Source organism: Artemia sp. Qi Xiang Cuo, chromosome 11, assembly GCF_049724085.1.
Source record: "Artemia sp. Qi Xiang Cuo chromosome 11, ASM4972408v1, whole genome shotgun sequence".
NCBI classification, from domain to species: domain Eukaryota; kingdom Metazoa; phylum Arthropoda; class Branchiopoda; order Anostraca; family Artemiidae; genus Artemia; species Artemia sp. Qi Xiang Cuo.
The window spans coordinates 45483389-45504174 of record NC_142804.1 but is presented as its reverse complement, the minus strand read 5'-3'; the positions used below and the strand labels follow the sequence as shown (position 1 = coordinate 45504174).

General features: G+C 31.9%; 1 protein-coding gene across 1 annotated transcript in view; it reads left to right on the top strand.

The window, feature by feature from the left end:
• The window catches only part of LOC148947023 (phospholipid-transporting ATPase ABCA3-like), a 513909-nt gene that overhangs the window by 73660 nt on the left and 419463 nt on the right, over nucleotides 1–20786 (top strand). Inside the window, exon 3 of the mRNA XM_089096491.1 lies at nucleotides 14032–14153. Within this exon, the coding sequence (XP_088952617.1) occupies nucleotides 14032–14153 (122 nt within the window). The remainder of the gene's footprint in view (nucleotides 1–14031; nucleotides 14154–20786) is intronic.

Sequence of the window (20786 nt, the reverse complement as noted above, 5' to 3'; positions counted from 1 at the left end):
TTTTTTCCGGAAACGTGAGCTAACTTTTAAATTAAATTTTAGGTCTTTTGTCTTAGGGATTTGCTCCTCAAATTTTTAAATTGAAAAATGAGTGTGCTGTTCTATTAGTAAAGAGAATCTTTCAAGCTTTTATCATCAAAAATGTGGAATTTTGCAGTTTTGACAGAGTAGAAGGAGTTTGTACGGGGATTAATTTTACATGAGGAGGGGGTTTCAGGGGTGAAATTTTCAGGGGAAACTTTACAGATTTTTTTTTCCGGAAACTGGCATTATTTAGAAAACGATAATACAATAAATTAAAAAAAACTTTCAAAAATCCCCCTCGAAAAAAAAATCAAAACAAAATTTAAAATACATTTTTTTTTTTTTTTTTTTTTTTTTTTTTTTGTAGGGGGGTGGAGGGATTTTTTTTTTTTTTTTTTTGACGGGGGAGGGAGGGATTTTTCCATGGAGATTGGACTAGATTTACTGGCATTATTTAGAAAACGATAATAAAATAGATTAAAAAAAGTTTTTTCAACTGAAAGTAAGGAGCAAAATTAAAAAACTTAAAACGAAGAGAATTATTACGTATACGCTAAACAGTTCATGATAAAAAAGATAGTTTCATTTTTTAAGGTTAATTTAGATGAGGTTATGTGCGCGCACATAACCTCATCTAAATTAACCTTAAAAAAATGAAACTATCTTTTTTATCATGAACTGTTTAGCGTATACGTAATAATTCTCTTCGTTTTAAGTTTTTTAATTTTGCTCCTTACTTTCAGTTGAAAAAACTTTTTTTAATTTATTGTATTATCGTTTTCTAAATAATGCCAGTAAATCTAGCCCCATCTCCACGGAAAAATCCTCCCTCCCCTTCAAAAAAAAAAAAAAAATCCCTCCCTTCAAAAAAAAAAAAAAAAAAAAAAAAAATTTATTTTGATTTTGGGTTTCATTTATTTATAGATGCGGATTTGTGACAGTTTTTTTAATTTATTTTATTATCGTTTTATAAATAATTCCAGTTTCCGGAAAAAAAAAATCTGTAAAGTTTCCCCCTGTAATTTTCACCCCTGGAAACCCCCTCCTCATGTAAAATTAATCCCCGTACAAAATCCTTCTACTCTGTCAAAACTGCAAAATTCCACATTTTTGATGATAAAAGCTTGAAAGATTCTCTTTACTAATAGAACAGCACACTCATTTTTCAATTTAAAAATTTGAGGAGCAAATCCCTAAGACGAAAGACCTAAAATTTAATTTAAAAGTTAGCTCACGTTTCCGGAAAAAAAATCTGTAAAGTTTCCCTGAAAATTTCACCCCTGGAAACCCCCTCCTCATGTAAAATTAATCCCCGTACAAAATCCTTCTACTCTGTCAAAACTGCAAAATTCCACATTTTTGATGATAATAGCTTGAAAGATTCTCTTTACTAATAGAACAGAACACTCATTTTTCAATATAAAAATTTGAGGAGCAAATCCCTAGGACAACAGACATAAAATTTAATTTAAAATTTAGCTCTCGTGTCCGGAAAAAAAAATTTGGAAACCCTCCTCCTCATGTAAAATTAATTCCCGTACAAAATCCATCTACTCTGTCAAAACTACAAAATTCCACATTTTTGATGATAAAAGCTTGAAAGATTCTCTTTACTAATAGAACAGCACACTCATTTTCAATTTAAAAAGGAATCTCAAAAGACCTAAAATTTAATTTAAAAGTGCTCATTTCAGAAAAAAGGAAACCCTCCTCATGTAAAATTAATTCCCGTACAAAATCCTTCTACTCTGTCAAAACTACAAAATTCCACATTTTTGATGATAAAAGCATGAAAGATTCTCTTTACTAATAGAACAGCACACTCATTTTTCAATTTAAAAATTTGAGCAATTTCTTGAAGTAATTGATGCTTAATGGAGAAAAAGGTGAAAATTATAGGTTTTATGAAATTGATCATAAGACCTAGATTATTCTATCAGATACGTTGGCACTTTAAGATGAAATTTGACTCGCATATGCTCGCGGGTATTAAGCGTTTGAATCTGATAATAGATATCTTAGCGTTTTAAAGAAGAAATTTGGGTTGCATATGCTTTGTTTTAGATGTTAATTTATTCAGTTTCTTTTGTATATAATGTAATTTCAATATGGATTTTTTAAACAGTTTTGAATGCCCATTCTATCAGTATAAGTTCAAAAATGTATGGGATTTTTGATTGTGAGTACATTGGGGTGAAGAAATCAGCGTGTGGTGTGATTTTTGAATGCTCATTTCTTCTGATGACTACTGATCTTCAGGAGGTCTCTTGTTATCACTGGTTTATAAACTATAATATGTATGCGTACAGTGAAGAGAGCTGGCGGAGTACACTTTACTTTATAAACAAAATGGGTTTGTATAATAGAACGATTCATCCATCATATACCAAGGGGAAGGATTTACCCCATGTTCAGGATGAAGTTAGAGAGATATGCTGTTTTTTTGGTGTAACTGCACTGTATGCAAAAGGGAATGTACCCTCTGATAGACTTTTAATTGAGAAATGCAAGTCAGATATACCAATATTCAACCTGGAAGATTTTGGCTGTGAGAAATTTCCGGGTAAGATACACAACCCCGAGGACGAAGTTCGATTTTTTAGTAAATGGGTACCAATACATATTCCTTCTCGGAATATGTGTGTCAGATATTCTAAGAAGAAGAAGAAGCAAGTCCCTAATATAGATTGGAATCATACTGAGTGGACGACAAACAATGATGTATTATTACAATAGACATCACACTCATGACTAACCAACGGTCTTTTTAAAGACCACCAATTCTATAAACACTTCGTAACTATGGTAATATAAATCTTTTTGTTTAATTTTTTTAATCTAGCTTAAGCTTATTGTTTGTTTATTAGTGTAAAGCATAATTTAGGTAATAATTTTAATTAAAATTAAATTTTCTTTTGATCTTTTTAAGTGAACAAAAAAAAAAAAAAAAAAAAAACTTAAATGGTAAAAATGCACAAATAAAATTTAAATTTACCCCAATTTAAAAAAAAAAAAATTTTATAAATCCATTTTTTTCAGCAAATTCGAAATATATAATAAATATTTCAGACATGCGTGTGTGTGTGTGTGTGTGTGTGTGTGTGTGTGTGTGTGTGTGTGTGTGTGTCTGTGTGTGTGTGTGTGTGTGTGTGTGTGTGTGTGTGTGTGTGTGTGTGTGTGTGTGTGTGTGTGTGTGTGTGTGTGTGTGTGTGTGTGTGTGTGTGTGTGTGTGTGTGTGTGTGTGTGTGTGTGTGTGTGTGTGTGTGTGTGTGTGTGTGTGTGTGTGTGTGTGTGTGTGTGTGTGTGTGTGTGTGTGTGTGTGTGTGTGTGTGTGTGTGTGTGTGTGTGTGTGTGTGTGTGTGTGTGTGTGTGTGTGTGTGTGTGTGTGTGTGTGTGTGTGTGTGTGTGTGTGTGTGTGTGTGTGTGTGTGTGTGTGTGTGTGTGTGTGTGTGTGTGTGTGTGTGTGTGTGTGTGTGTGTGTGTGTGTGTGTGTGTGTGTGTGTGTGTGTGTAAGCCGTTACCAAAGCCTAAAAGTAAAGTACAAATTAAAAGCAGTCAAAAAAGAAGAAAATAAAACCATTTGGTTTTGATTTTGGAAAATGTCCAAAAAGTGTCCTTTTTTTCAAAAAGTTAAACTTTGTTAAGATTATTTGCTTATGGTTTCTTTTTTTTCAATTTGAAGTGTTTCTTTTAAAAGAATCTTTTCATAGGTGACTTTTTGCATCAAAAACTCTTCTTAGGAAGTTTCCCGCAGTGTTTATACAGCATTGAGCTTTTAAACATTTAAAAGAACAAGAAAAAAAAAGCTCATATCTTCAAAAATCTGCAACTTTGTATTTTTTTGCCATAATAAAAATAGACTACTATATAATTTAGTAAAGTAATTTAATTTGTAAATACGTCCAATTATCAAAATAAAAGTAAAATTTTTATGCAAATAAAAGCTGCATTAAATCAAAAACGATCAGAAATTAAATAAAAAAAAACAAAACAAGTTTTTAAGACTGAAAGTATGGAACGACAGTAAAACGAACAGAAATAAAATCTGCAACTTTGTATTTTTTGCCAGAAGAAAAATAGACGAATATAGAAGTTAGTTACGTAAGTTAATTTATTACTTTACTAAAATGTACATCAGTGTACATGTGTGTACTCACATGTACACACATGTACACACAGTTCAATTCTAAATTTTTCAGTGGAAGATAGAAAAAGAAATACCATACTTGTGAATATTTTCACGGTAGATAAAAAGTTCTACTTCCTTTAAGGGTCTTTAAGTCCTTTACGTAGATGTAACAGAAATAAAATCTTAAACTTTGTATTTTTTGCCAGAAGAAAAATAGACGAATATAGAAGTTAGTTAAGTAAGTTAATTTATTACTTTACTAAAAAGTACATCAGTGTACATGTGTATACTCACATGTACACACATGTACAAACAGGTCAATTCTAAATTTTTCAGTGGAAGATAGAAAAAGTAATACCATACTTGTGAATATTTTCACGGTAGATAAAAAGTTCTAGTTCCTGTCAGGGTATTTCAGTCATTTACGTGCATGTAACAGAAATAAAATCTGCAACTTTGTATTTTTTGCCAGAAGAAAAATAGACGAATATAGAAGTGAGTTAGGTAAGTTAATTTATTACTTTACTAAAATGTACATCAGTGTACATGTGTGTACTCACGTGTACACACATGTACATACAGTTCAATTCTAAATTTTTCAGTGGAAGATAGAAAAAGTAATACCATACTTGTGAATATTTTCACGGTAGATAAAAAGTTCTAGTTCCTGTAATGGTATTTCAGTCCTTTACGTACATGTAACAGAAATAAAATCTGCAACTTTGTATTTTTTGCCAGAAGAAAAATAGACGACTATAGAAGTTAGTTACGTAAGTTAATTTCGTACTTTACTAAAATGTACATCAGTGTACATGTGTATGCTCACATGTACACACCTGTAAACACAGCTCAATTCTAAATTTTTCAGTGGAAGATAGAAAAAGTAATACCATACTTGTGAATATTTTCACGGTAGATAAATAGTTCTACTTCCTTTAAGGTTATTTCAGTCCTTTACGTACATGTAACAGAAATAAAATCTGCAACTTTGTATTTTTTGCCAGAAGATAAATAGACGAATATCTAAGTTCGATACGACAGTTAATATAGAACTTTAATAAAAAGTACATCAGTGTACATGTGTATACTCACATGTACACACATGTACACACAGATCAATTCTAAATTTTTCAGTGGAAGATAGAAAAAGTAATACCATACTTGTGAATATTTTCACGGTAGATAAAATGTTCTAGTTCCTGTACGTGTCTTTCAGTCCTTTACGTACATGTAACAGAAATAAAATCTGCAACTTTGTATTTTTTGCCAGAAGAAAAATAGACGAATATAGCAGTTAGTTACGTAATTTAATTTATTAATTTACTAAAATGTACATCAGTGTACATGTGTGTACTCACATGTACACACATGTACACACAGCTCAATTCTAAAATTTTCAGTGGAAGATAGAAAAATTAATACCATACTTGTGAATATTTTCACGGTAGATAAAAAGTTCTAGTTCCTGTAAGGGTATTTCAGTCCTTTACATAGATGTAAAGGAACCAAAAGCTTCCCCCAAAAGAGAATTTTATAAAATGGTGCGCATTTCAACTGGACTCAGAAATACTAAACTTTAATAGCGTGAATCGTGCTTCAAAAACTCCGGATTGCTACAAGATTAATTAAAAATAGGACGTTAGCCCAATAAGTTCTATCAAATAGTTCATAGTGTTAAATTGTAATGAAGGAGCGACTTAGCTCAATTGTAACCAAAACTCAAAAAATGGAATTTTGATAACAATTGACAAGAATTGGGTTTTTTATGCAGATTGCAATTATATAAATTTCATTACGTTTAATATCTAGCCAGCAAATGCTCCAAGCCTCAGAAGAAAAAGGGATTTTGAAAACAGGGAGCCCGATTTTCGAAAAAGGGATCCGCCCCGTGCACCTGACCCCCCCCGGTCACTGCACCCGGCTCTAACCGGACCCCCGGACAACTGAACCACCGTGCTCCTCGCCCCCCAGTTAACTAATCCCCGGGCACCGGCACCCGTATGTAACTGAACCCTCGTGCAAGTCAACCCTCGTGCAACTCAACTCCCTCAAAACACTTTTCAGGCATTTCTTGTTAATTTTTTTTATTTCTAAACTATTTAAAATTGACAACACTGTGCAAATCATCACTTGTGTATTATACAATACACATTCATTCCATCTCCTCCAAAACACTTTTCAGTCATTTCTTGTTAAAATTATCCAATCGCTAATTACAAAAAATGCTATCTCGAATATAAACGATTCGAAACTGATGGAGAATCAAATATGGAACCTGATTATATACAAAAAATAATAGGCGAGTAAAAAAGAAGAGACACCGGTTTTTTTAACTAAAAAAAAAAGACATTGAACTTTGAAATTGCGTCGTTCCTATTGGCAACGAGTGTGATGATCTGTAAAAAAAAAAAGACAGTGAACTTTGAAAGTGCGTCATTCCTCTTGGCAAAGAGTGTGATGATCTGTAACTACTAGAAAAAACCTGTTTGTACGGAGGGGCCCTAGAACTGCATAGATCTATTCTACTTTCGCTAAAGATTTTCTGATGATTTCAGAAAGATTTAACTGTTGTAGTTTTTAGGTTATTGCGAAACAGAACACTAATTGCATATAAACTGAGAATTTAAATGTTTTATATTAAAAGGTGTTACGTAAAGAATTTTAGAATAGAATCCTTGGAAATCTTGAAAAATCCCTAGAAATAAAGTAGTGAGGGGGTAAGGGATTTGACGACACTCATAGGGGGTAGGCTATACTTTTGGAGTTGCTACTAATACTACTTACAAAATACGTTTCGTGTTTTGTTTTACAAGAAAAGTTTGACGAAAAGAATTCCAGTAGTGAGGGGGCAATGGATTTGGTGATGCCCATAGTGAGTATACTATTGGAGCTACTATAAAAGTTTTATACGTTTTAGGTGATGATACACAGAAGTTTTTTTTGACGATGCCCATGGTGTGTATGCTATTAGAGCAATTTCAAAAAGGTGTATACATTTTAGGTGATGATACGACAGCCCTCAGTCATCAATGTCTCAACCTCCAAAAGCCCCAATGTCCCTCCCAACTTTTTACCTCCTTCCCCAACTTTAAACCCCCCATTTTTCTATGTTATTTTTGAATTCAATTTTTAAACTTTTATTTTATTATATTTATTTAACATAGAAGTTTTTGACGATGCTCATAATGGGTAAACTCTTGGAGCTATTACAAAAAGTTGTATATATTTTAGGCGAAGATACGACAGGCCATAGTCATCAATGACTCAACTTCAAAAGGACCCAAATCCCCCCCCCCCCCGCCAAATTTACCCTCCCCCCCGCAATTTTTCTTATTTTTTGAAGTCGAATTTTGTTTTACTTTTGATTTTTTTATATTTCATTAACATAAAAGTTTTTTGACGGAGTCCATAGTGGCTTTGCTATTGGACCTACTACAAAAAGTCGTATTCATTTTAGGGTATCATACGACAGCCCTTAGTCATTGATACCTTAACCTCCAAAGACTGCAATGCCTCCCCCAACTTTTCCCTCCCCCAACTTTTCCCCGCCCACCTCCTTTTTTGAACTTCTTTTTACTGTAATTTATTATTTAGAATTTTTCGGACATGGATTTTTTTGGACTTAGATTTTTTTGAACCTACAATGTCTGAGCTCAGAATTCTTTTGAATTGGAACTTTTTAAGGATACAAGATTGTTCGGTAAATATTTTCTGATGCTTTAAGAAATATTAGTAGTGTGGTGCTAATTGGTTTCACGACCCACAAAAGGCATTACTTTCACGGCATGCATAGGGCACTACTTTAACGACGCTCGTTGGGCATTACTTTAACGTCGCACATAGGGAATTACTTTCACGACATACGTAGGGCATTAATTTAACGACGCACATTGGGCATTACTTTTAGGAATTATCAGGGAGGGCCCCAGAGTCCTCACTCCATGCCAAACTCCATACTCACTACCCTCCCACTCCAAGGCAGCAGCCCCTTTCCTCCAGACCACCCAAGTTTTGCTCCCCATTTTTTAGATGTTTTTTTCAACTTTTTTCCATGTCTTAAAATAAGACCAAATGTAATGTTAGCCAAAAACGAGTGCTTTGAGTCACTGAACTCTTACGTAACGGATTTCTCGGTTTTGAGTGTTAGTTGCGCAATGATTTGGTTCAAGGGCTCTCTTAAGTCACTTAAGCCTTACACAACTGATTTCTCTGATTCTGAGTTTTAGGTCCGCAATGATATTGCCCTAAAGCGCTCTTGAAGTTCATTGAAATCTGAACAAACACAGAGAATGCATTTTTACATTTCTTGATGCTATTGTGAAACAAATTGCGTAATGTTCTTAGATGTTCGATAAGTAATTTTCAATAATTTTGGAAATATAAGACACTCTCAAAAACTCTTGCGTAAGTGATTTCTCTGGTTTAGTGTGTTAGTTGCGCAATGACTTAGAATGTTAGTTGCTTAATAGAGTCTGAGAGTTTTAGGAATAATGAGCCCTGAACAAACCTGGACAAGGCGGTTTTACCTATCATGATGCTATTACAAAACTGATTGCGTAATGATCGAGGATGTTTGCTAAGCAGTTTCCAATGATCTCAGGAATATTGTTAGTGTGATGTTAACACATTTTATGACACACATGTGACGCTACGTTCACGATATAAATAGGGCAGTACTTTCCAGACGTACTTAGGGCATTAATTTAACGAAATATCATTCATTCATATCCTCTGCGTTTAACACGAATTATGATGAAACACTTATAGTTGTGCATTCAATTACTACTTTTGCTATTGCGAAACAAGTCTTTTTAATCTTGAGCAAAAGGATAAAAGTTTGACTAAGTTCTTCTCAGCTGAAATAACGTCACAAAAAACGTAACGAACAAAACACGTCTCGAAGTAAAAAAACGTCACGAAGTAAAAAAAAAACATCTCAAATTTAAAAGAAGACGTCTAAATGTTAAAAAAGAAACATCACGAAGACAAAAACGTCTCCAAGTCTAAAAACGTCTCGCAGAAAAAAAAGGTCTCCAAGTAAAAAACATCGCAACTTAAAACAAAAACGTCCCAAAGAAATAAAAATATCTCGAAGTAAAAGATAACGTCTCTGGGTTAAAACAATACGTCACGAAGAAATAAAAATCTCTCGAAGTAAAAAAAACATCTCAAAGTTGAAACAAGACGCCTCGAAGTTAAAAATAAACATTAAGAAGAAAACAGAACGTCTTGAAGTAAAAAAACGTCACGAAGAAAAAACAACGTCTCAAAGTTGAAAAACGTCTCGAAGAAAAAACGTCTGGAAGTTAAAAAATATCTCAAAGTAAAAAAAAATCATTCAGAAATAAAAACGTCTCAAATTAAAAAATGGCTTTAAGAAGAAAAAGACTCTAAGTTAAAACAAAAACTTCTCGGTGTTAAAAAAAACATCTCGAATTAAAAAAAAATTTCACTTGAAAAAACATTTTGAACTTTAAAAAAATGTCATGAAGAACTTTATTTCTAATGAGCTCAATAATATCAATGAAAAAATGTACATTGAAAATGTAACTGAAACAATACAAAAAGTTGTGTATGACCCGAGAGTGGGAAAAGTGTCATGTCAAGAGAAAACATGATGAACCATCTTATGGAACGAATTCAAAACATTAAATTTAACATAATTATATGGTCAAACATGTTATATTTTGCAAGCTAAGCTACGTAACAATTTCCACGCTTCATTTGCATGCAATAAATACCGAAAATTTTATGACTCCTCCCCGCAATGAATTCCATGGGTTTTATGACTCCTACCCACAATGAATTTCGATGGGTTTACGACTCCTTCCCCTAGCCATAGGAAAAAAACCAGCTGTGTAACTATTAGAGTAAATGAACTATTGCACAATCAATTTCTCTTGCCTTGAATGTCAATTGCGCAATGATGTAAATTTAAAGCACATGGATTCTCCAGGGGTCAATGAACAACTACTACTTTTGCTATTACGAAATAAGTCTTTACCTTGAGTAAAGGTATAAAGTTCGATGAAGTACTTCTCTGCTGAAATACTACATTAATAACTTGCAAGATGATAGGACTATATAACATAGAATTTATTGCTTTGAAAAAATCATCTTGTGGTGTTATATTTGAGTTTGCATTTTTATTTTTGTCTTTGGAACTCGAAGAAATTGACTATGACCATTGGAAAGTGAACTATAATATGTTTGATCATGATAATAGCTTGTGGAGTTCTACATTGCGCCAGATAAAAATACAGGGACTCTAGACAGGGTGATTACACCACATAATAAAAGTGGTCAAAAACTGAAAAAATTTCAGAAAGAAGTCAGTGAAATTTGCTGTTTTCCAGGGTTGAAGCACTTTACGTAAAGGGTAACGTACCTACAGTAAAGTTTTAATTCAAAACTGTGATCCTAGAATTCCACTTCAATTTAGAAGAATTTAAATGTATTAAATTTGAAGGCATTTATTACTGTCCCGAAGACGAGGTTAAGTTCGTCTCTCAGTGGCGGATACTTAATGACATACCTTATCGCAATAAGTGCCTAAGACATGGTAAAAATTATTCTATGTCATGGGATCCTCGTTTGTTGATGTTAAACAGTGAACTTTAAGTATTATTTTTACGTAAATAGTTTAAAAATAAAAAACTTTTATATTTTTAAGCAATAAATATCTTTAAGCATAATCCGTCTTAATTTTTTAGAATAGTTCTAGTTCATAAATAAAATCCTACTTTAGGTATACCCCTCCCCTTCACCTGGAGTTTAAGATAGATCAGCAGGAATTTTTTTCTTTTAAAGCTGGAAAGGATCCCTCTGAATTTTTTTCAAAAAGTCAGACAATGCAATTGAAATTTTCAGGTTTTTATCTATATTTCAGGAGAACCCACCGTCATTTCAGCAACATATTTCATACAATCAGTTACCAGAAGCAATAGTTCCGAAAGTTTCAAACTAAGCTATGACGAATGAAAATATTGAAATAAAAACATGTTTTTATTGCGATTGTAGCAACTGTAAAGGCCGTTATCATGATTTCGCCAATTCCGATTAATCTAATGCAGTCAATTTAGAGCACCTGGACAGTGGAAATCTTGAAGTGAATCTGGAAGAGATGAGGACAAAACATTGAATGAAGTGAAAACAACTAGAATGGAGAGAAACTCAGTTTTAGATTGGTTAAATAAGAAGGTATTGGAAGAAAGGATACCCTTACTAGCCCAAGAAACCTCGAAAGCACAACAATAGTCTTGGAAATGGTAGTAGATTATTCTAGAAAGGGATCAAGAAGAGCAAAATAAAAGATCAAGAAAAATGGATTTCCCCTGATCTTTCCTCTAACTTCATGTTCTTTGAGAAATGACAGAGAAGCTTTATATAAAAGAAATGGGGCATGCCAAAACTCATCTTCGTTTTAATCATTGGTGAACATGATTAATTTTTTTATTTTAATATTTTATGTGGCTGCTCTCCCGTGGTGCTCTATGGTTGGTTATTGACAATACTTAGTTTATCATATTTTTTCGAACAGTATCATTCGTATGGAAGAATAAACAGTGTCATCTTTTTTTATGGTTACGGTGAAACATTTTAAGAAAGCGTATGCTCATGATAAAGTTGTTTTAGCATTGAATGTTGACGACGACAAATATTTGAACTATGAAACAAGTACTAGCTGCACCACTTTTGGATATGTATATGTCCGTTGTCATGACAGTTAGAGATAAGATTCCTTTGGAGTATCAGCAAAATTCAACATTTATAATGGCGGATATGCGAAAGCAACATTTTCAGAGATGTTAGCGCTCAAAGAGAATGCATGCCTGAAACTAACAGTTGATGACGAGGGGCATCATCTGGCTTGTGTTTCTGGTAATACATTGCCTGTTGATAGCTCCTATTCCCATCTTTCTGGTATTAGCATTTAAGTGAAGAAAAAGGGAAAAAGAAAAGTCTACCGCTGTACCAATATTATAAACCATATTCGGTCATATTCGGTCATTTACAATATTCAAAAATTAGGGATGCACGAGGGATTTTCCGACACAGACACTAATACCGGGTGCACTTCATATATTTCATTAGCTGATATCTATTCAAATATAGTCGTAAATGTCAATTTTTTTACTAAACCAAGTACTAACCTCTGCTTCAATATAGGTATAGATTTCAGCACAACTGATTTTTACCTTCACCTGGGTACTTGCAGCCACCCTGCAATACCAACCTTTTTTTCAAAAAACTGCGTTCAAGTTAGGTTCATTTCAGTTCATTTAGCGTGGTGCGCCACGTGGCGGTCAACGGAGGTTGTTTCATTGAGGATTAAGGGCAGCATTATCATCCCCTGAAATGTATACGACTTTTTGTAGTAGCTCCTATAGTATTTCCACTATGGGTATCGCCAAATGCATAACCCCCTCACTACTGGATTTTTTTCATCGAACTTTTTGTGTAAAACAACATGGAACGTATTTTTTAAGTTGTATTTGTAGTAACTCCAATAGTATAGCTTTCCCACTCTGAGTGTTGTCAAATCCATTACCCCCACTACCTAATTTTTAGGGATTTTCTAGAATTCTAAGGATTTTATTCTAAAATTCTGTTTTCGGGTCCTTTTATCATAAAACCTTTGAAATCCCACTATATTCTCGTAATGACCTGTTTCGAAATAGCAACAAGACTACATAAGTCAAATATTTCTGAAATCATCAGAAAATCTTTTGCGAATATCTTAGATCATTATATAATCAGTTGCACAATAATATCTGGAAAAGTAAACCTGCATTGTCTGGGTTTGTTCAGAGTTCATAGCTCCTCAAAAGCGCCTCAGGGCTTTATCATTGCGCAACTAAAGTTCATTAAACCTCAATATAAGAGGGCATCGATAAAATTCGTTCAATCTCAAGAGCTTCCTAGGGGATGGCCTTGATAAAGTTCATTCAACTTAATACGCTTCAGTGTTTCCTTTGGGCCTTATAGAAATTCTATTGTCGTAGAAGTATGTGTGTGGCCGTTTTATAAGTATCCACAAACGTCACAATTCACTGCATTTGACTTAAAATTTTGATTAGACTTTATGAGAATATAGTCTAACAATTGTGATTTGTTATTATGCTGCTTCTTCTTACTGAGAAAAATATGAGACGCTTGGTTGTGTTGTTCTGCTTGATAACTGAGGTGTCATTCTTTGGGGCGGAAATTTAGCCTCCTCAATAGTTTTGAAAGTATAATTAGTTTGTAAGTAAACCTAAACATAATAATTGGTGGAAAGTTAATTTTTGTGGATTCAGTTTCATTTTTGTCAAAACATATGATAGGCTAAGATTAAGAGGTGCATTATTAATTTTCTTTTTTTAAATTAACTTGCCTATTGCGAAAATCACAGTAACGCTAGTTTTGTTTTAAGGTTGACCGAGGAAGGTATGTACACAAAAGTTTGATAGATTCGGGGCAGTGAAAATTTTTAAGAGAGTCCCACCTTCGGATGGGTGCGGAGACGGGACTGCAAGCACGGTTGATATTTTGGTTAATGTGTTCATATTGTTTTTTGTGTGTTGTACAAAGATTTGGAAGGATTTGCTGAATAGTAAATTTTCATCGTTATTCCTTGAAGAAAAATTTGCTATTGATGATGCCCACGCCGCCTTCACTTTTTCACATATTTTGAATGATTTTTTTTACCGACACTTTTGATATTGGTTTCTATTTTTAATTAATGCTAAAAAAATTAGGGAACATCCGTGGAAACCCTCTTTTCCCTGAACGCCATCCCATACCTCAGGTCTCAGTATGTATACTCTCTCTTGCCTCCCTAATTGAAATACTGCAACTACCCCTTGTTGATAACTATTTTCTTTATTTCATTTCAGAAATGGTTCTGGCATAGCTAATTCATCTTTTAGATGGCATTTTGCTTATTCGCCGAACAATACGTGTGTGAACGACGCAATGAAAAAAGTAGCAGAAAGATTAAATCTTCAAATAAATCAAGGCAAGTTTACTAAGAAATCTAGTCAATTTGGTTTGCTATGTATGACCAAATTTCATTCCCTCTTAGGCTCTATTTATTTCCTCTTTTTGTAAACGGCTCTGGTATATAGAATCTGTGATTTTCCTTTTTTTCAAGTGAGGTAATATAGCCCCGAAGATCTAAAAAATGGTAGATGCGATGGGATTTAGCCAGTGAGGGATAGTTTCCCAATGACTGAACAGGATAGTACTAATTAAATCTCTTTATATATGGTAATAGGTAGTAGTATATGCAACTTAAAATGAAAATGCCTTAGTTTTAAACATCTTTAAGGACAATGACAGCCAAATACAGGGGAACCAAGGTGAAAGTGTGAAGCTCTGATTCTTTAACTATAGCTTTTGAGGGAAGGAGGGGGTTATTGCTGACCTAGTTCTTCTCTGGTAGCGTCCATTCCTTTGACAAGTCAAACTTCGCATTAGCAGCAAAAACACGGGAATTTTCTGAGAGGTTGTAAAGAGGGTGGCTTTGAATAGATTGGCAAGGAGGAAAACTGTGCGTAGATTTTTTGACCTCAGGTGGCCTGGTGCTACCGTGAGTTGCTAGCAGTAATGTTAATAGTAGTAGTATCAGCTTGTAGCTTTAGATAAAGTTCGCAAATTGAGTTTTTTTTACAGTTGTTCACACTATGATCAAAACTATAGAGCCAAAAAATATCCCTAATCAATAAAATTGTTTTGCTGCAAAGAGGATAAATTAAAATAGTGTGAGAAAATGAACTTGTGAAGTTAAAAGCGTTAAACTCAGAAACTAATCACGAGTATTTCAATTGAAGTACAAAATAAAGTGCTAAAAAGTAGTGATTCAGGAAATTGTAAAACAATTATAGTAATGTCATAAATATTTATGCAAGCGCTAATTTTTAACTTATTATAAATATTTCAATCTTGTTTTGAACTAATTCTCATTCAATGTGGTGCTTTCTCATAGTATACCGAGGAGATCAAAGTCTTACGAAATAATACATTGTTTGACTCAGTCCAAGGCTGACCTCGTGGTCTTCTAGCCGTTTTGTCTCATCACTCCTGGAATGTTTATAATTTCACAAATTGTACTATAATTTCTTCTGTAGTCTCATATAATTCACTTATTTTTCCGATTCTTTTTGTTCCAATCCTCCAAAATAAATTTATGGTGGCTTTTTCGGGGTGATTTAAACTTTGAATGTTTTTGAGGGCTAATGGCGTAGACAATTGGAACAATGCGTTCAACAGCAAGGTATTTCCATCCGGATTGACTCAAATTCTTTGACTGAAATAACATAAATTGGCAGCTTCAATGTATAGACGTTGTGTTTTTTAGTCTGTATAAGATTCTTGTTGACTTGACAAAAGAAATATAAACGTTAGTGCAAGATACTTGAAATAGGGCTCGTAGGTAAAGGACAGTAAATATTGTAGGTTAGTTCTATCAATTACCTTTAAGAGTAAACTGCTGTATAATAATGGTCGAGGAAGGCTCTTTATTGCTACTCCTTGCCTTTATACACATAAGATACTCCTTGCCTTTATACTCTTTATTGCCTTCTAGCAAATTGTAAAGAGTATAAAACTTACTCTCTATTTTATTGATGTTCCAATTACTTTTTATGGTTCCAACCATGGACACGAAATAACCTTCTAATTGGACGATCAACTGGGGTTACCCAATTTTCTAGTTGGGAAAGTTATTGTCTTATGGTCTTAGATAAATGTTTGTTTTAGTTATATTTTAGTGTAAAATGTTCATCAGTAACTATTGAGTAACTATTGAAGCTGAGCAAAATTCCTATTGATTTTCCATGATTAATCCCATTGATTTTCCATGATTTAATGCATGGAAAAGCTTAAATTAAATTGCTGAAAGAGCAAAAAAGTGGTTATTGTTATTGGTTATTGCAAAAATATTTGTAAATATTTTGACAAGGGATTTTAACAATTCCAAACCCTTAAAAAAGAAAACCAAAAGTTTGAAGCATAGCAGAAATCCTTGTTAGAAATTGGATATTATTCAATAATCAAATGTCTTTGAAAGGAAAGCATTACGACAAGATCGTAAATTGCGTGGAGAAATCGTTAAAAATGGGACTGCTTGAAAGATCAAATATCTTTGAAAAGACTCCAGTAGGCTTAGGTAAAGACATTAAATTGCTTAAAGAGGAAAAAACTAGTAATGGCAACAATATTAGTATATATTTTAACAAGAGATTATAGCAATTTAAAAACTTTTAAAAAGAAACCCTAAAGTTTGAAGCTTAGTAGATAATTGGCATTAGAAATTGGGCTTGCCTCAATAATCAAATCATAGACAAGAACGATGTTGGTACAATGTTTTTTTTTGGTTTTAGATAAGGGAACTTCGTATCGAAGGAGTTGTCGTAGAAACATCGAAAAGGGCCCATTCGAGTGGAAATTAGAGTGGCTAGTGCCCATTTCAATACTCGCCCTTTTTAATATATTGATAAAGAGAGATATGTCTTCAAGTCGTTTTGGGTATATTTTTCAAAATAATGATTTTTCCAAGGTATATTTTTTTTCATGGATATATTTTTCCATGGGTAAATATTTTTTCACTAGGATATTTTTAATATTTTGATAAACACAAGTCTATTTCCAAGGTTTTTCGGGTATATTTTTCAAATGAATTATTATTCCAATATATAAATCCATGATTTACTACTTCCAAATTATTTTGGGAATATTTTTTAGATGAATCGATTTTCAGGTTTTTTTTTCATTTATATTTTTCTCATGGCTAATTATTTTTCATTAAGATATTTTTAATAATTTAATAAAAAGAGGTCTACTTCCAAGTTGTTTTGGGTTTATTTTTCGAATGAATCATTTTTCTTTTTTTTTCATTTATATATTTTTCCATGGGTAATTATTTTTCATGAGGATATTTTCCATGTATCGTAAAAAAGAGGTCTACTTCCAAATTGTTTTGGGTATGTTTTTCTAATGAATCATTATTCAGGGTATATTTTTTTGTCATGGATTTATTTTTCCATGGGTAATTATTTTAATGAGGATATCTTTAATGTGTCGATAAACAGAGGTGTACCTCCAAGTTGATTTCAGTATCTTTTTCAAAAGAATCAGGTTTTCAAGGTAAATCTTATTCACGTATACAGTATTTCATAGATAATTTTTTTTATCAGGATATTTTTAATATATCGATAAATCGATGTATACTTCAAAGTTGTTTTGGGTTCATTTTTCGTGGTATATATTTTTTAATGGATATATTTTTCCATCGGTAATTATTTTTCTTTAAAATATTTTTAATATATATATAAACAAATGTCAAATTTCAAGTTGGTTGGGGTATATTTTTCAAATGAATCGTTTTTTCCAAGGTGTTTTTTTGTCATTGAGGTATTTCTCCATTGCTAATTATATTTCATCAGGATATTTTTAATGTGTCAATAAACTGAGTTCTACTTAGAGTTTCTTTCATTGATGTATTTTTCCATGGGTAATTGCTCTCCATGGGGACATTTTTGATATATTGATAAACAGAAGTTTACTTCCAAGCTGTTTGGGGTATATTTTTCAAATGAATCATTTTTCCAAGATATGTTTTTCCATGAATAATTTTTTTCATATATCAATAAACAGAGTTCGACTTCGTAGTTGTTTTGGGTATATTTTTAAATTAAATCATTTTTCCATAAGTTGTTAGTTTCGATAAAGGTATGTTAGAATTATCAAATAATCAGAGGTTTTCTTCCAAATTTTTTTGCGGATATTTTTGAAATGAATCATTTTTCTGGGTTATATTTTTTCATTTATATTTTTCCCATGGCTAATTATTTTTCAGTAGGATATTTTTTATATATCGATAAATATAGGTCTACTTCCAAGTTGTTTTGGTTATATTTTTTAAATGAATTATTTTTCCAATGTATTTTTTCATGGATATATTGTTCCTTGGGTTATTATTTTTCATGACGATATTTTTAATATATCGATGAATATAGGTCTACCTACAAATTGTTTTGGGTTTATTTTTCAAATGATTCATTATTCAGGGTGTATTTTTTGCCATGAATATACTTTTCCCTGGGTAATTATTTTCAATGTGGATATATTTAATCCATCAATAAACCGAGGTCTACTTCTAAGTTGGTTTTAGTATATTTTTGAAATGAATCATTTTTCCAAGGTGTATTTTTTTCAATGGATATATTTTTCCATGGTTAATTATTGTTCATGAGTATATTTTTAATATATCGATAAATCAATGTCTACTTCCAAGCTTTTTTGGGTGTATTTTTCAATGACAACATTTCAATGTTTTTCATGACAATACTTTTAATATATCGATAGACAGAGGTCTTCTTCCAAATTCTCTTGAATATGTTTTTCAAATGAAACATTTTTTCCAAGACATATTTTTTTACGGATATATTTGTACATGGATAATCATGTCTTCATGAGGATATTTTGAATATACGAATAAACAGAGATCTACTTCCAAGTTGTTTTAGGAATATTTTTCAAAGGATTCATTTTTTCAAAGGTAATTTTTTTATGGATATTTTTTCCCATGGGTAAGCATTCATTCATGAGTATATTTTTTAATATATCAATAAACAGCGGTCTTCTTCAAAGCTATTTTCGGTGTATTTTCAAATGAATAATTTTGTAAGATTTTTGCCATGGTTATATTTTTCCATGGATAATCTTTTTTCATAAGGATATTTTTGATATATCTTAAAACAGAGATGTTAACTGTCTACATATGCATCTTAACTGTTTTTATGGTAGCGTACCCGCACGCTTACTCATTTCCATGGACATATTTTTCCATGGCTAGTTGTTTTTCATAAGAATATTTTTAATATATCTTAAAACAAAGATGTTAATTGTCTACATTTAGATTTTAACTGTTTTTAAGGTAGGTTTGTTTGGGTTTAGTAAACGTGCCTGCACGCTAAATGAACCCAAACGAACCCAGCTTAAAAATAGTTAACATAATGTAACCTGTAATAAGAAAAAAAGCTTACTTTAGGTAGGCAGGTTGGTATAGGTGGGTAGCGTGTACCATTGTTGCGTAGACCTCTGTTTTAAGATATATTAAAAATATCCTATGAAAAACAATTATCCTTTGCCAAATATATCCTTCAAAATGAAATACATTGGAACAAAGATTTATTTGAAAAATATAACCAAAATAACTTGGACGTTGACCTCTGTTTATCAATATATTAAAAAATATTCTCATAAAAAATAATTAGCCATGGAAAATATATCCATAAAAAAACTACCTTAAAACAAATGATTCAAATGAAAAATATACTCAAAACAACTTGGAATTAGATCTTTGTTTAGCTATATATTAATAATATCACCATGAAAAATAATTACCCATGTGAAAATATATCCATGACAAAAAATATACCTTGGAAAAATGTTTCACTTGAAAAATATATCCAAAACAATTTGGAAGTAGACCTCTGTTTATCAACATATTTAAAATATCCTCATGGAAAATAATTACCCATGAAAAAATGATTAATTTGAAAAATATTCCCGAAACAACTTGGAAGTAGACCTCTGTTTATCGATATATTAAGTATAGCCTCATGAAAAATAATTACCCATGGAAAATTATATCCACGAAAAAGACCTTAGGAAATATCCATGAAAAAAATACATCTTGGAAAAATGATTCATTGAAATACCCGAAACAAGTTGGAAGTAAATTTCTGTTTATTGATATATTGAAAATATCCTCGGAAAAGTATTTACCCTGGGAAAAATTAATCCATGAAAAAAATACCTTGGAAAAAGGATTCATTTAAAAATGTACCCGAAATAACTTGGAAAGATTTCTGTTTATCGACATATTAAAATTATCTTCATCAAAATTCATTGCCCATGGAAAAATGTATCCATGAAAGAAAAAACACCTTGGAGAAAATGATTCATTTGAAAATTGTGCCCAAAAAAACTTGGAAGCAGGCCTTTGTTTATCAATCTATCAAAAATATTCCAATGAAAAGCGATTACTCATGGAAAAATGTATCCATGAAAAAAAAAATTGGAAAAATTATTCGTTTGAAAAATATACTCAAAACAACTTGTAAGTATATCCTTGTTTATCGATATATTTAAAATAATCTAATGAAGAATAATTCCTTATGGAAAAGTATATCCATGAAAAAGTACCCTGGAAAAATGATTCATTTAAAACATATACCCAAAACAATTTGGAAGCATACATTTGTTTTTCAATATATTAAAAATATACTCATAAAAAATAATTACCCAAGGGAAAATATATCCATGAAAAAAAAATCTTGGAAATATCCATGAAATAATGTGTATTGGAAAAATGATTCATTTGAAAAATATATGCGAAACACCTTGGAAGTAAAGTTTTGTTTATCGAAATATTAAAAATATCCTCGTGAAAAATATTTGCCCATGGAAAAATATATCCTTGAAAAAATATACCTTTGAAATATCATTTCTTGGGAAAATATTCCCCGAAAAACTTGGAAGCATATCTCTGTTTATCAATATATTAAAAATATCCTCCTGATAAACAAAGTCCCCTTGAAAAATGTATCCATGCGAAAAAATACTTTGGACAAATGATCAATTT